This window comes from Xyrauchen texanus, chromosome 44 (genome assembly GCF_025860055.1).
Source record: "Xyrauchen texanus isolate HMW12.3.18 chromosome 44, RBS_HiC_50CHRs, whole genome shotgun sequence".
Taxonomy (NCBI): domain Eukaryota; kingdom Metazoa; phylum Chordata; class Actinopteri; order Cypriniformes; family Catostomidae; genus Xyrauchen; species Xyrauchen texanus.
In genome coordinates, this window is record NC_068319.1 from 16,658,460 (window position 1) to 16,672,464 (window position 14,005).

A 14,005-nucleotide genomic window follows, 5' to 3' on the forward strand; every position below is an offset into this window, starting at 1 on the left:
AGAATTGTATTTAATTTGACCCAGCATTTGGGTACACTATATAACAAATATGTAGTTGAATCAACCCAGAATTGTATTTAATTTGACCCAGAATTTGGGTACACTATATAACAAATATGTAGTTGAATCAACCCAGAATTGTATTTAATTTGACCCAGAATTTGGGTACACTATATAACAAATATGTAGTTGAATCAACCCAGAATTGTATTTAATTTGACCCAGCATTTGGGTAGAATATTTTACTCATCTGTTGGGTTAAAAATAACCAACCCATCTTGCTGGGTCAAATTAACTACTGTTGGACTGGTGCAATAGTGACCCAGCGGTTGGGTTATAAAACAACCCAAGTTGGGTTATTTTTAACCCATCATTTTTTAGTGTGTGGCATGCCCAAGGCTGAAATTAAATATACAAGTTGGAATGAGCCTGTACATTTAAGCAGTTTGAGGTTTTAATTGGAGAAAATGAGAAACTGCAAGAAATCTCCAAACGGTTCTACTTTGTTAGCATTATAAAAACCCCTGTGCAAAGCGATGTGGTTCTGACTTTAATTGCCAAATCTGAGCCGTTTCACAAGGTGTAACACTTCAACAGTATAATGTTATAATGCACATCCTTTACTTTCAACTGTTAGTATTTACTTTGACTTATTTGCTTAGCATATTTTCTAGACTTCTGTACCTTTCATATCATATCTCTTCTGTACCTTTCATGTCTGTGGAAAAGCACGAAGGTGAAAGCACATTATGAAATGTTGCTCTGAATAAACGTATTAATAGGAATGTGGCTTCAATGACAAACAGGACAAATAACATGGGAAATGTGAAAAGATTCATTTATTAGGACAGTGAAAGCAGTTTGGTCGGAGTCAAAATAGCCTATTAACAGAACAACTGTTGGTACTTTGTGAGAAAGAGTTTTCTTAGAAACCTCTACACATGCCCAGTAATTCTATCATTTACATTTTTCATAATTGTCAGTAAAATCTGGACAAACATGAATCATTTTAAGAATTTACATAACATTCATGCTTCATCTTTGTTATAAGCAAAGTCAACAATTCCCATTCATTTTCAGGCATGGAAACTATGTCTCAATAATGCAACATGGTCCTCTCAGAGTCTCAATTTAATCATTATACTCATCCTCATCCTCATCCTCACTGTCAATATCTTTTTCCTTCTCTTTCTCCTTTGGAGGAGCGACAGGAGGAAGATCCAGTCGGGCCCATGTCACTGGTTCTGCCTTCTTCAACACAACCTCAATTTTGTTGGCCACCATGTTCACCAAACTTTTACTGGCATCAATTACCTTTATTAAAGAAAAAAAAAGAGTAGCATTGGTAAATGGAAAACGGTGAAGGTGTTTTAGTTAGATGCTAAGCAGAGTTTTTCAATACTCACCCCCCACAAACTGATCAGCTGTTCAAATTCTTTCTCCCCTTCAAATATAATGTGAATTTTCAGCTGTGCAAGAAAAAAAAAAGCTTCTTTTAGTTTTGTTAGCATAGATTGTTAACTTTATAGGTGGCATGGCATTTTTTAAATGATCAAATTATGAATATTTCCATTTAAAAATCAGAATCATGCTGTAATATTTTAATTTAAAAGAAATACATGAACATAACTAATGATACATAATAGCAGCACAAAATAAAACAGAAGTAATCCTGGTGTCATACCATAGTGCTGTTCCCCTCCACTGAGCTCAGCTCGGTACAGAATGTTTGGCATAAATGGAAATTGTGACCTGACTTCCTGTTTGGTGCCAGTCAAACCTGCATGGTACAACCTTCTTTCCCTGTTCATAAAAATAGAAAATCATTACTTGATTAAAAACATTATTAGCATGTAATGGACTAATGAACAGGCCTTGAACATTTTATTTGTTCATTCTGAAAGTTGATAGGAGCATTCTAGAACCCATCTGCTCTACTGAAGTGAGTAATTTCTACCTCACTTCACCAAAAGAGTAACAAAAATAACCAAAACAATTTCCAAAAAGTTTTCCCGAATGATGTCATAATATAGTATACAGTAGCATTGATGTCAGCGGTGGCTAAAAAATTTGGAAGCACAAAATGCCTGAAATAAATTGCAGATATTTCAGTAATATAGCGGTATACCCTTAAAAATCTCAAGGTAGACACTGACCGTATCTTTCTTCTTCCACTGATGCTTTCCTCGGATACAGCCCTCCTGAGATAGAAACGTGTTGAAGTCTGAGGTTTTCCTCTTACAGCAGCTCCAATATTTCATCCTTTTAGAGAAAAGATAGTTCTTAATGTTACCTAAAAATTTAAAATTCTCTAATCATTTATTCACCCTCATGCTATCCCAGATATAATTGACTTACTTTCTCATGCACAACACAAAAAGCTTTTAGAATATCTCAGCTCTGTAGGTCCATACAATGCAGGTGAATGGTGACCAGAACTTTGACGGTATATAAAGCAGCATTAAAGTAATCCATTTGACTCCAGAGGTTTAATACATGTATTTGAAGTGATCCAATCACTTTGGGTGAAAAACAAATCAATATTTAAATCCACTTTAACTTTCAGAATGTGAAAGTGGAGATTTATAGTAAAAAAAGAACTTAAATATTGATCTGTTTCTCAGTCACACCTATCATATTGCTTCTGAAGAGAAGATATTTAACCACTGGAGTCAAATGGATTACTTTCATGTTGCCTTTATGTACGAGATATATAGAGTCCACAAATGTGATGTATCAGAGATTTCTCCATCTACACTTTTCAGGTAATATTAAGCCTTGACTGGTAGCTAATTTACCCTTCATGGAAAATAGGTACACCAGCATGATACAAACACGTCTCATCATCACTGGCTGGTCCATTGAAAGTCTGAAAAACAATGATGAGAATAATTTTTTTTTATGATGGACTTATTGTTCTGTGGTATATAAGCAGAGATGTGGGCAGAACCATGAAGAACGATACCTTACTGCAGCCTCCATTCTTACAGGATGTCCCTATCTTAATTTCATCACTGTCCTCTTCTATAATACAGGAAAGAGGATAAAAAGCATCAGAATTAATGGATAGGATTGTATTCATTCCCAGGAGGAAAATTAGACATTGCTGCAGCAGACATAAATTAGACATTAGTAAATAACAATAAAATACACAATTCATTATAAAAAAATTATGAGAGAAAACAATAAGAGTGAACTATATTGTGCAAATAAATATTTGTTTTTAATTTTATTATGTTTAATAAATTACTCATATGTACACTTATTTTTCCTTTATAAATGTACATATGAGTAAAGTAAGGAGTAGTGTGTGCTTCATAAGACATGACCACATACAGGAAGCATTTGTTTCAGGCATATAACAAAAAAAGACATATAACATGGGTAATGGGGGGAATTCTTACCTTTTTTCTCCTGTGCACTATCCTCAGTTAATTTTAGCTTCTCTAAAGCTTGTTTCAGCGAAGGAGAGATCTTCTGTTGCAGTGTTGAGAATGGCTCATCTGGACTACATAGACGATAAAAATGGCCATGGTCAGTAATTTCTCTTTAGGAGATTGTGACATCAATGAAGGATTTGGCTGGTGGAATATTAATGAGAACACATTGTTCTCGATTTTAGATTTAATGCTGCATTACTTTACCTTCTAAAAATCGGAACTAATGAGTCGGAAAATAAAAAAGGGGGAAGGCTCTGTGCACTTTAAATGTGCTTTTACCTTGGTCGCTGGATGGATTCCAGAGGTTTTGGTGCTCGGGTGATGCATTCATCAAACTTTGGTTTCAGATCATTCACGCTCTTATCCACAGAGGACTTCACCTCTGGTTTAACAGGCTCAACGGGCTTCTCTTGATTATGAGGGCCTTTCGTGCAACCCTAAAAGACAGTTTCATCCATAAAGATGGCAATTTATGACCCCTGAACTCCAGGCAGTTAAAATCAGATTAGCAAACATATGAAGGTACCTATGAAACAGGGTTCCCACACCTTTTGACCAATGCATTGCTGTGAACACAAAGATTTCAGCTCTATAGGTCCATACAATGCAAGTGAATGGTGACCAGACATTTGAAGCTCCAAAAATCACATAGAGAAAGAATTAAAAGTAATCCATAAGACTTCAGTGGTTAAATATATATCTTCAGAAGCAATATGATAGGTGTGGGTGAACAACAGATAAATATTAAATCTTTTTTTACTCTAAATCTCCAAATGTTCATCTGAAAGTCACATGTGGTGACTGTTTAGTTTCTCTTTCACATCTGAAAGTGAAAGTGGAGATTTAGGGTTAAAAAATTATATAAATATTGATCTGTTTCTCACCAACACCTATCACTTTGCTTCTTAAGATATGGATTTAACCACTAGAGTCGTATGGATTACTTTTATGCTGCCTTTATGTAATAGGAGCTTCAAATGTCTGGTCACCATTCACTTGCATTGTATGGACCCACAGAGCAGAAAAAACTTCTAAAAATCTTTGTTTGTGTTCAGCAGAAGAAAGCAAGTCATACACATCTGGGATGGCATGAGAGTCAGTAAATGATGACAATTTTAGGGTGAACTATCCCTGTAAGCATTTAAAAAGAATAATTTTAAATAGATGGCACTCCTGAAGGGCAATTTGCATTCAAATACATTAAAGTTGAGCATAACTAAACAAACGCATTTTTGCTGTAGAATTGACTTTCCATTTTCAACAACATTTCCATGATGTTTCCGAGTCTGAAAATCACCCTTTTAAAATTCACTGATATTTCTAGGTTTTCCATGACTGTGGGAAGCCTGATACTAGGGCTGGGCGATAAATCGATTTTATCGATTAACTCGAATTTGACGTTTAAAGAAAATCGGGCGATTTGTTTTTAATGAAAATCGGTTTTCTCTTTAACTTCCACCACCGACGCTCCCCTTCGCGCTTCCGTAGTTCAGAATGGGCTCGCTCAGCGCGCCCCCCGCTCTCGTTACAGCCACACAGACAACATGGCAGTTAACAAGGATGAGCTCGTTCCAAAGAAAGGCTCGGTTTCATCGGTTGTTTGGAATTGGTTCGCTTTTTTGGTGTCAGACGCACAACAAATAACGCCACATTGCAAAGTGTGTTTAAAAGCTGTTGCTACCAAAGGTAGCAGCACAACAAATTTATTCCAGCATCTTAAACAGAGGCATGCAGCCGAGTGTGAGGTGTGTGCTCCTCAACGAAACGAACAAGACCGCAGTTCAAACACAGACACACCCGCAAAAAAACAAACTACGGTCTTAGAAAGATTTTCGAACTGTATCCCCTATGACAAGAAAGGGCCCCGGTGGAAAACAATCACGGATTCAGTGGCGAAATATATAGCAAGAGATATGGTGCCCATATACACTGTGGAAAAGCCGGGGTTTATTAACATGCTTAAAGATGTCGACCCCAGGTATGTGCTACCAAGCCGCAAATATTTTGCCGAAGTTACCTTGCCTCGCCTGTACAACAGTACTCGTGAAAAGAGAGCTGGAGGGTGTGTCGTTTTACTCCGCCACAACGGACCTGTGGTCCAGTCGAACGATGCAGCCCTATATGAGTTTGACTGTGCATTATATTGACGACTGGACTCTGCGAAGCGTCTGCCTTCAAACAGCGTACTTTCCCGATGACCATACAGGTGAAATAATTGCGCAGGGGCTAAAAGATGCTTTGACTTCATGGAACCTTGATGAAGAACGACTCATCTGTATGACAACAGACAGCGGCACCAACATATTAAAAGCTCTGAGAGACAATGAGTGGCCCAACCTCCAGTGCTTTGGACATAAACTGCACAACGCTATAGGTAAGAGTCTAATGGCTATGCATTCAAGTGATGTTGATTTTGTTTTACACATGAACAGGCCAGCCCAATTATTACATGTTGTAATTAATGCAATTTAATGAAATCAAAACATATTGCACAAAATGAACATGCATGATTAATCATAATTGTGTGTGTGTGTGTATTGTGTGTGTGTATTGTGCGTGTGTGTGTGTATTGTGCGTGTGTGTGTATGTGTGCGCCCTTAGTGTGCATTAATAACATGTGGAAATGTGAAAAAGACTTGTTTTGACACTGACCAATAGTGACACTAAAAATAGTTTTCTTTGTTTTTTCTTTATTTATTTATTGTAAAGAGAATGGTGTGAAAGACCCACGAATCGATCGTGCCATTGGGGTTTGTAAAAAGGCGGTTGCTGCCTTTTCCTATAGTTGGAAAAAAAGAAGAGAGATGGTTGAAGTACAGGCTGAGCTTGGTCTACCCAGTCATCAGCTGGTAACGGAGTCCCCAACCAGATGGGGTTCACGTCAAAAGATGATGGAGAGATTTCTTGAACAGGAGAAGGCCATAGTCCGTGTCCTGGGGTCCGACAAGAAATGCCGTCATCTTGTCCCCACTTGGCAAGATATTGAAGTTTTAGAGTCCGTAAATAAAGCTATCAAGCCACTCCAAGAATTTACAGACGCCCTGTCTGGGAGGCTTATGTCAGTGTCTCCTACATTAAACCGGTACTGCATTTGTTCAAAACCAATCTCCTACAGCCAGAGGAGGAAGACACCGAACTCACTAAAACAATAAAAGAAACATAATGCAGTATCTTGATGACAAATACAGCGACCCTGTGAAGAATGAACTCTTGGACATGTCCTCACTGATGGACCCCAGGTTCCGTACAACCTACATTGACCCCGACAAGGTGGAACAAATCAAAAAAAGAGCTGTCACTGAGCTGATGTCTCTGCCTGCTGAAAAAAGTACGCCTCAGCAGCCTGGTCCAGCTGTGCAGGTGTGCCAAGGAGAAGCACATCCTCCGCCCAATAAGAAAATGACTTTAGCTGCTTTCTTCAAGAAGAATGTGCCAGAGCCATCTTCTCACCAACCAGAGGAAGTGAAAGTAGAGACAGAGCTGGCAACCTACCTACTGGTTGACCCAGACACTGATCCACTTCAGTGGTGGAAACGTCACAAACCAAACTTCCCAAGGCTCAGTAATCTGGCCAAAAAATACTTGTCTGTCCCTGCTACAAGTGCCCCATCAGAGAGGCTTTTCAGTGTGGGAGGGGGAATTGTTACATGTAACCGGGCATGCCTCAAGCCAGAGGTAGTAGACAGGCTTGTCTTCCTGGCTAAAAATGCATAAAAGAAGAATGTTGAAACTAAAGTAATGGATGCAGATGTTTCATTTTGTTTACAATTTCAGGGATTCAGAACAACTGTTGAAAGTTGTGTTTGCACTTTATGAATACCACTGTTAAAAGTATGTATTTTTGTAATACATCTAATTTTGTCATTTTTGTTACATTTATTTGACCAAAAGTGTTTTATCAAAGAGGGACACACAAATTTTATTTTTTATTTATATTTTAAGTTATTTTGAAGGTGCATTGTGTCACTGTAAGTTTGAAGTTATTAGAAAACTGATAAGCTAGCTACATTTTCACTGTTTACAATGGCAGGGCCTGCCATCTCGTTTACAAGCATGTTTTGAGGCTTGTTTCCTGTTACACTTATGCCCCAAGGGGACATTAAGATTAAACTGCATAAGGGAAAATCAGAACAAAATAAAGAGTATATTTGTTTTGAGCAATTTCTTTGTCGATTGTAGTTTGTTTTTAAATAGAAATAAAAAAATCGATTAAAATCGAAAATCGGGTTTGGTGTGAAAAAATCTGAGATTTTTTTTTTAAGCCATATCGCCCAGCCCTACCTGATACAAACATTTATTCTGTCTCATTACCGATGCGATGTAGCACTTACAGCAATACTGAGGAAATCTGAAAAGTCAGTTGTTCGCCTCTTGCAGCAAGACCAACCCTGGGACGCAATGCAGGACACTAAAGGTTAACCACTGAGTAATGGCAACAAGTAACAATTGCAGGGTTATATTTCCCATTAAAAATTCAACTGATCTTCTCACATCTCCATACCTTCAATGCATCATGAAACACTGGCACTCCAGGATGGTATGTGCATGCATCTGTGTTGAAGAAGAGACTGATAAAGTCAAATGTAATATTACATCTCTATGGTCACGTGTTTGTGTAGATCAAGTCTAATGCGCACTATGATTTAAAAAGGCATTCATAATATTGGAATAAAGTCAGCTATGCCACCAACTTTGAGAAGTTTATACAGAAATTGCGTGTTGATAAACCAATTAAAACCAAAATAATGTTAATTTACCTGAAAACATAAAAAGCTAAATATAAACCTGTGCTATTCAAGAAGCATCATTCAAACATATTAGATAACATTTAAATACAATTAATACACGGGTATTATGAAAGGGTGTCAAATGTAATACATATAACATGTTTATTACCAAATGTAAACAAAATATACGGTATTAAATACAATTGTCTTTCTTGTCTCATTCACCTTGCTATCTTCCATAGCAACCCGGTTCACGTTTGTTACTAAAGCCTTACCATCTAAATTCTTCTCCGGATCAAAACGTTGTCCACATCCCTTGTTGTAGCAAAGCACAGACATGATGTTCGACAAAAGTGCAAAGGGATATTTTTAAACCGTGGCCAAGTAGTGCGGGAATGATCCAAAGTCTTGACTAGCTCACTCGCTGCTGCCTGTTTCCCGTCGTGAGGCCCCTTCCGGCATGTTTCGTGAATTTCCGTAAGTTGCCGTTCGCAGTTTCGGCTCTGCTCGTGTCATTTCGACGGATCTCGAAAATTCCTCGGAAATAGTTGGAACGATAGGAACACAGAGCCCAATAACTTACATATGGAAATTAATGAGAATGAAGATGAAGCTTGCTCAATACATCAGCAAACCATCACGTGAAGAAAGAAAGTCTCCGTTTTATTCCAGAAAATTTTATAAAACAGTTTCTTAACATGAATGTATTATTTTGATATTAAAATTACAATAATCACGTGTTTAAACGACATTAAAAATAACATCAGTATTATTTGCGCTCTTTTAGCCTAACTATTTCACATGTAGTTTACTTTTATCTAAGGTTTATGTAAGATCATGTTTATGTATTAGACCATATTGTTATTGTGGGGCATAAGCAAGCAACCAAACCCCAGTTTGCGTTTGCGCATTCACGGGATAATGCTCCCTCGTGAGCGCGCTGTAGGCGGTGCGCGCGGCACTGATTACAGTCACTGAGTGGCAGCGTAGTTCTGTATGGCTAACAAGTGAAGCGTGTAGTTTCAGAGAGAGGGTTCTTGGATATCTGCAGCGCAGAAATTTTCTTCTCTCTCAGCCAGAGGTAAGAGCTAATTCATATATTTTTGACACACTAGCAGAGAACGAACACTCAATCTAATGGCACAATTTAAAGTTTAATTCGATTACAAGCGCATGATTAACGGAGACTCGTGAACAGACACATTTATCAATGAAAAGTTATTTACTCTCAAAATACAGCTAAACGTTAGATATGTAATGTCAGAAAGCTTTAAGAACTGTAGACTTAGTGCCAATTCACATTTAGTCGAATTTTCTGCTGTTGCACATCACTTTCAAGACTATTTTATTGTTACTTGCTGTAACAGTTTAAGTTTATGTCTAAAATAGATCATTTTAGATTAAACTTAATAAATAAATAAGCAAATACCTGACTGGCCCTGTGCTCAGTAATACCCTTTCACAAAGCATTGACAAGCCAGTTAAATGGCAATCACACTGCAAGAATGATAACAGCACAAAGAGCTCAAATGCAGGTTCATCAGCAAAGACCTATTTTAGACATAAACTTCAACTGTTACAGCAAGTAACAATAAAAAAAGTCTTGAAAGTGTTGTATAACAGCAGGAAATTTGACTAAATATGAACTGGCATCAAGAGAGGGCTAGTAACTAAATAACTGCCATCACATTTATTTGACAGATAGCCTAATGTCTTTGTGAGATGAATGTGTGCATTGAAATGGTTTACTGCATATATCTCTCATTTGCAGGGTGACTGGATGATGACATGGCTATAAACGGCTGCCCTGGGGGCAGGATGAGGATCCATCTCACCAGTTTCTCCTTATTGCTCCTCCACTTTCTACCCTGTTGTGGGCAACAGCAGGAGCCAGGGTCCTCCTTTCAATTTACCAGTTCTGTGTACAATGCCACCATTTATGAGAACTCTGCAGCCAGGACGTACATTAGGAGTGAGGTTAAAATGGGTATTGTGCTACCTACGATGGGTTCCTGTGACATTAAGTATTCCATTGAATCTGGAGATGCTGAGGGGCTGTTTCAGGCTGAGGAATTTGTTTTGGGAGACTTTTGCTTTCTCCGCATACGAACCAATGGTGGTAGTGCTGCCATGCTGAATCGAGAAGTTCAGGATAATTATTCATTTACTGTCAGGGCTACTGGCAGAGGCGGGATGGAGGATTCTGTGAGAGTCATTGTGCTAGTCATGGACATGAATGACCTCCGACCATTATTCTCTCCAACTTCCTATAGCATTAATGTTCCAGAGAGTACTCCATTGGGGGCGAGTGTTGCTCAGGTGACGGCCACTGATGCAGACATTGGCTCCAATGGCGAGTTTTACTATTTCTTTAAAGAAGATGTGGAGGAGTTCGCTGTCCATCCAACCAGTGGGGTGATATCTCTCACAGGCAGGCCCAATGCAGACAAGACCAGTAGATTTGACCTTGAGGTTTTTGCAGTTGATCGTGGCATGAAGGTTTATGGAAATAATGGCATAAGCAGCACAGCCAAGCTAGTAATTACTGTTGTGCGTATCAATGGGTATGCACCAACACTGATGGCAGTTGCGCTTTTCCCTTCATTAACAGACAAAGAGCCAGTTTACGCTGTCGTTACTGTTGAAGATTTGGATGAGGGATCTAATGGAGAAATCGAGTGGGTTGAAATAATCGCAGGTGATCAACAGGAGCAGTTTGTCCTTGAGAGAGCACCGCTTGGAAATGAGTACAAGCTGAAGATGTCTGAACCAGTCAACTGGGATAAATTTCCATATGGCTGCAATCTGACTTTTCAAGCCAGAGACAGAGGAACGCCACCAAGGCTCTCCAACTCTCAGACCATTCAGCTCTTGGTGAAAAAACCACAGTCTGTGCAGGTGAGTTTTGAAAAGGAACTTTACAAAGCCACGTTAAATGAGATTGCACCACCAGGGACCATTATAGAGACTGTTAGGATCTCTCCAAGGCCGCTGACTGTCAGCTACAGCCTAAGTCTGTCTTCAGACTCAATTTATTTTCTCATTAATCCATTGTCTGGTGTCATCTCAACAGTGCAACCGTTTACCTCGAAAAGCCAGGAGCTCTTCGAACTAGAGGTGTTTGAGGCAGTGAGTGGCATGATGGCAAAAGTACAAATCACTCTTGAGGATGCCAATGACAACACCCCGATATTTACCAGTACATCTTATGAAGTGTTTGTCAATGAGAGCATGGCTGTTGGTACTGTAATTCTTACAGTAATGGCTGTGGATGATGATAAAGGTGAGAATGGGTGTGTAACGTACAGCATAGCCAGCCTTCAGCCCCTTCCCTTCCTTATCGATCAAAATACAGGAGAGCTGAGAACATCCAAGGAACTGGATTTTGAATCATCTTTGGAGATATACACGTTTGCAGTCCGAGCTTCTGACTGGGGCTCACCTTACAGACGAGAAAGTGAAGTCAATGTCACGGTGCAAGTGTTGAACATTAATGACAACCAACCCCTTTTTGAGCGTGTTTCATGTAAAGGTACAATAGGACAAGATTTTCCTGTAGGAAAGACAATCATTACCATGTCTGCCATTGATATAGATGAGCTTGGGTTGGTTAAATATAAAATTCTGTCTGGAAATGAACAAGATTTCTTTAATCTCAACCCTGACTCGGGGATGTTGTCAGTAAGAAGACCCCTTACTCGGATGAGTGTAAAGGATACATTTTGCTTAAAGATAGCTGCATCAGATGGCGATCTGCTCTCTGAACCCACTTTTGTAAATATATCATTGGACAGAGGTAGAACACCACCAAGGAGCTTCAATTGCCAAGACACAAATGTTGCGCAGAAGTTAACAGAGAAACTTCTCAAAAAAGCCTCTGCTGTTAGAAAATTCAAAGTGGAGGAAGGCTACACAGATCTGTTCTCTCTCAATAGACAGACACCACAGTTTGAATCCTTTCCCTCAGATATTATAGTCCGTGAAGATATGCCCGTGGGAGCCAGTGTGCTTCAAGTGAACACAAATGATGCCGACGCGGGCTTCAACGGTCACGTCCTGCATGCCATATCAGATGGGAACAGTGACAACCATTTCAATATTAACTTGGAAAGTGGCCTAATTTACATCTATCAGCCTTTGGACCGTGAAACATCCGACCGGTACCTCCTCAACATAACGGTGTACGACTTGGGCCTTCCACAGAGATCTAGCTGGAGATTTTTGACGGTTAACATTGAAGATGTGAATGATAACAGCCCAACATTCTCTCGAGAGAGCTATAATGCTGTTGTACCAGAGAACGCCGCCATTGGCACTGAAGTGATTCAGGTCACAGCCTCAGATGATGATCTCGGACTGAACGGAGAAATCTCATATACCTTGTTAACGAAAACCCCTCTGTTTACCATTAACAGTGAGACTGGCTCTGTTTATGTGTCGAGTCAATTGGACAGGGAGTCCATCTCGGATATCACCCTCAAAATTCAGGCTAGTGACAAGGCAGAACAAGGGAATCTGATGTTTTCAGAGACCACACTAAGAGTCTACATAGAGGATGTAAATGACTGTGCCCCTATGTTTATTCCAAGGAGCTACAGTAGCCGTTTGTTGGAAGACCTTCCTGTAGGGACCGTTATAGCTTGGATGCAAACACAAGACCCTGATATTGGATCTAGTGGATGGGTGAGATACTCCCTCCCCAATGACTTCAATGGAACATTCAAGATCCATGCTGAAAATGGAGCCATTAAGGTGGCCAAGGACCTGGACTATGAGAAGCAACAATTCTATAATCTTTCAGTGGTAGCAGAGGATTTGGGTTTTCCAGTCAATCTTCGCTCCGAGTCTTATCTAGAAGTGGAAGTCATCGATGTTAATGAAAACCTCAACGAGCCCTACTTCACCGAATTCGCAGTGAGGGGCACAGTGAAGGAAAACGCTCGTCATGGAACAAGTGTTCTCCAAGTGACTGCTATGGATGATGACAAGGGCCGAGATGGAGTCATCAGATACTCCATTAAAGCTAAAAGTGGCCTCAGAAGTTTCTCTGTTGATGAAGAAACAGGTAATATCAAAGTGTATTTGAACCTTTTGTTTGTGGGTTAATGACTAGATGCTAATTTTAAAATAACCCTGAGAACACTTCTTGATATTCTTGACTCAAAAATTAATGATATTTGTAAAAATAAAAAACTTTTCACCCTGATTATTTGATACACTATCATGTATTCAAGTCCAAGAAAATTTTGTAACATCTTTTACTTGATGGTTACACCACATGACATTTTTAAAATCATTATATTTACAGTGCATCCGTAAAGTATTCAGAGCACTTCACTTTTTCCACATTTTGTTATGTTACAGCCTTATTATAAAATTGATTAAATTCATTATTTTCCTCAAAATTCTACAAACAATACCCCATAATGACAACGTGAAAGAAGTTTGTTTGAAATCTTTGCAAACGTCCAAGCAGGGTATTCCTCTCTATTTCGGGATAGCCGGTGCGCAAATGTCATTCACTATAGAAACAGTGATGACCTCCACCATTTTAAAGAGTATGTATCCAATGTGGAAACTCAACGAGCGTAGGGCTGGGCGATAAAACGATATCAATATATATCACGGTAAAGAAAATCTACGATAAGCTTTTGAGGAATTTTCTATATATACTGCGTGTCGCTAAAACACAAGCAGTTCGGCTTTCTCAGGCTGCGTTTCCACTGAGGTGGACGAAATCAGCTTAAAGGCGCTCACAGCTCTAGGTGAGAGCTTGCTCCACACTGCTGTCAATCCTACGATCCACCTTGGGAGCATGATGCTCGGCTTTCATAGGAA

General features: G+C 39.2%; 2 protein-coding genes across 2 annotated transcripts in view; one reads left to right on the forward strand and one right to left on the reverse strand.

Moving 5' to 3' along the window:
- Positions 1-823: 823 nt before the first annotated feature.
- LOC127636732 (cysteine and histidine-rich domain-containing protein 1-like) lies at positions 824-8,615 on the reverse strand. Its single transcript, XM_052117427.1, is given in 12 exon segments — positions 824-1,314; positions 1,407-1,469; positions 1,685-1,716; positions 1,719-1,803; positions 2,157-2,262; positions 2,799-2,869; positions 2,966-3,024; positions 3,405-3,508; positions 3,720-3,877; positions 7,772-7,828; positions 7,942-7,991; positions 8,443-8,615. Coding segments are annotated over 12 exon segments (1,032 nt in total). The 5' UTR covers positions 8,507-8,615; the 3' UTR covers positions 824-1,131.
- Positions 8,616-9,955: 1,340 nt separating this feature from the next.
- Positions 9,956-14,005, forward strand: part of LOC127636909 (protocadherin Fat 3-like) — a 70,019-nt gene continuing 65,969 nt past the window's right edge. The window contains 1 exon segment of the mRNA XM_052117703.1: positions 9,956-13,232. Within this exon segment, the coding sequence (XP_051973663.1) occupies positions 9,956-13,232 (3,277 nt within the window).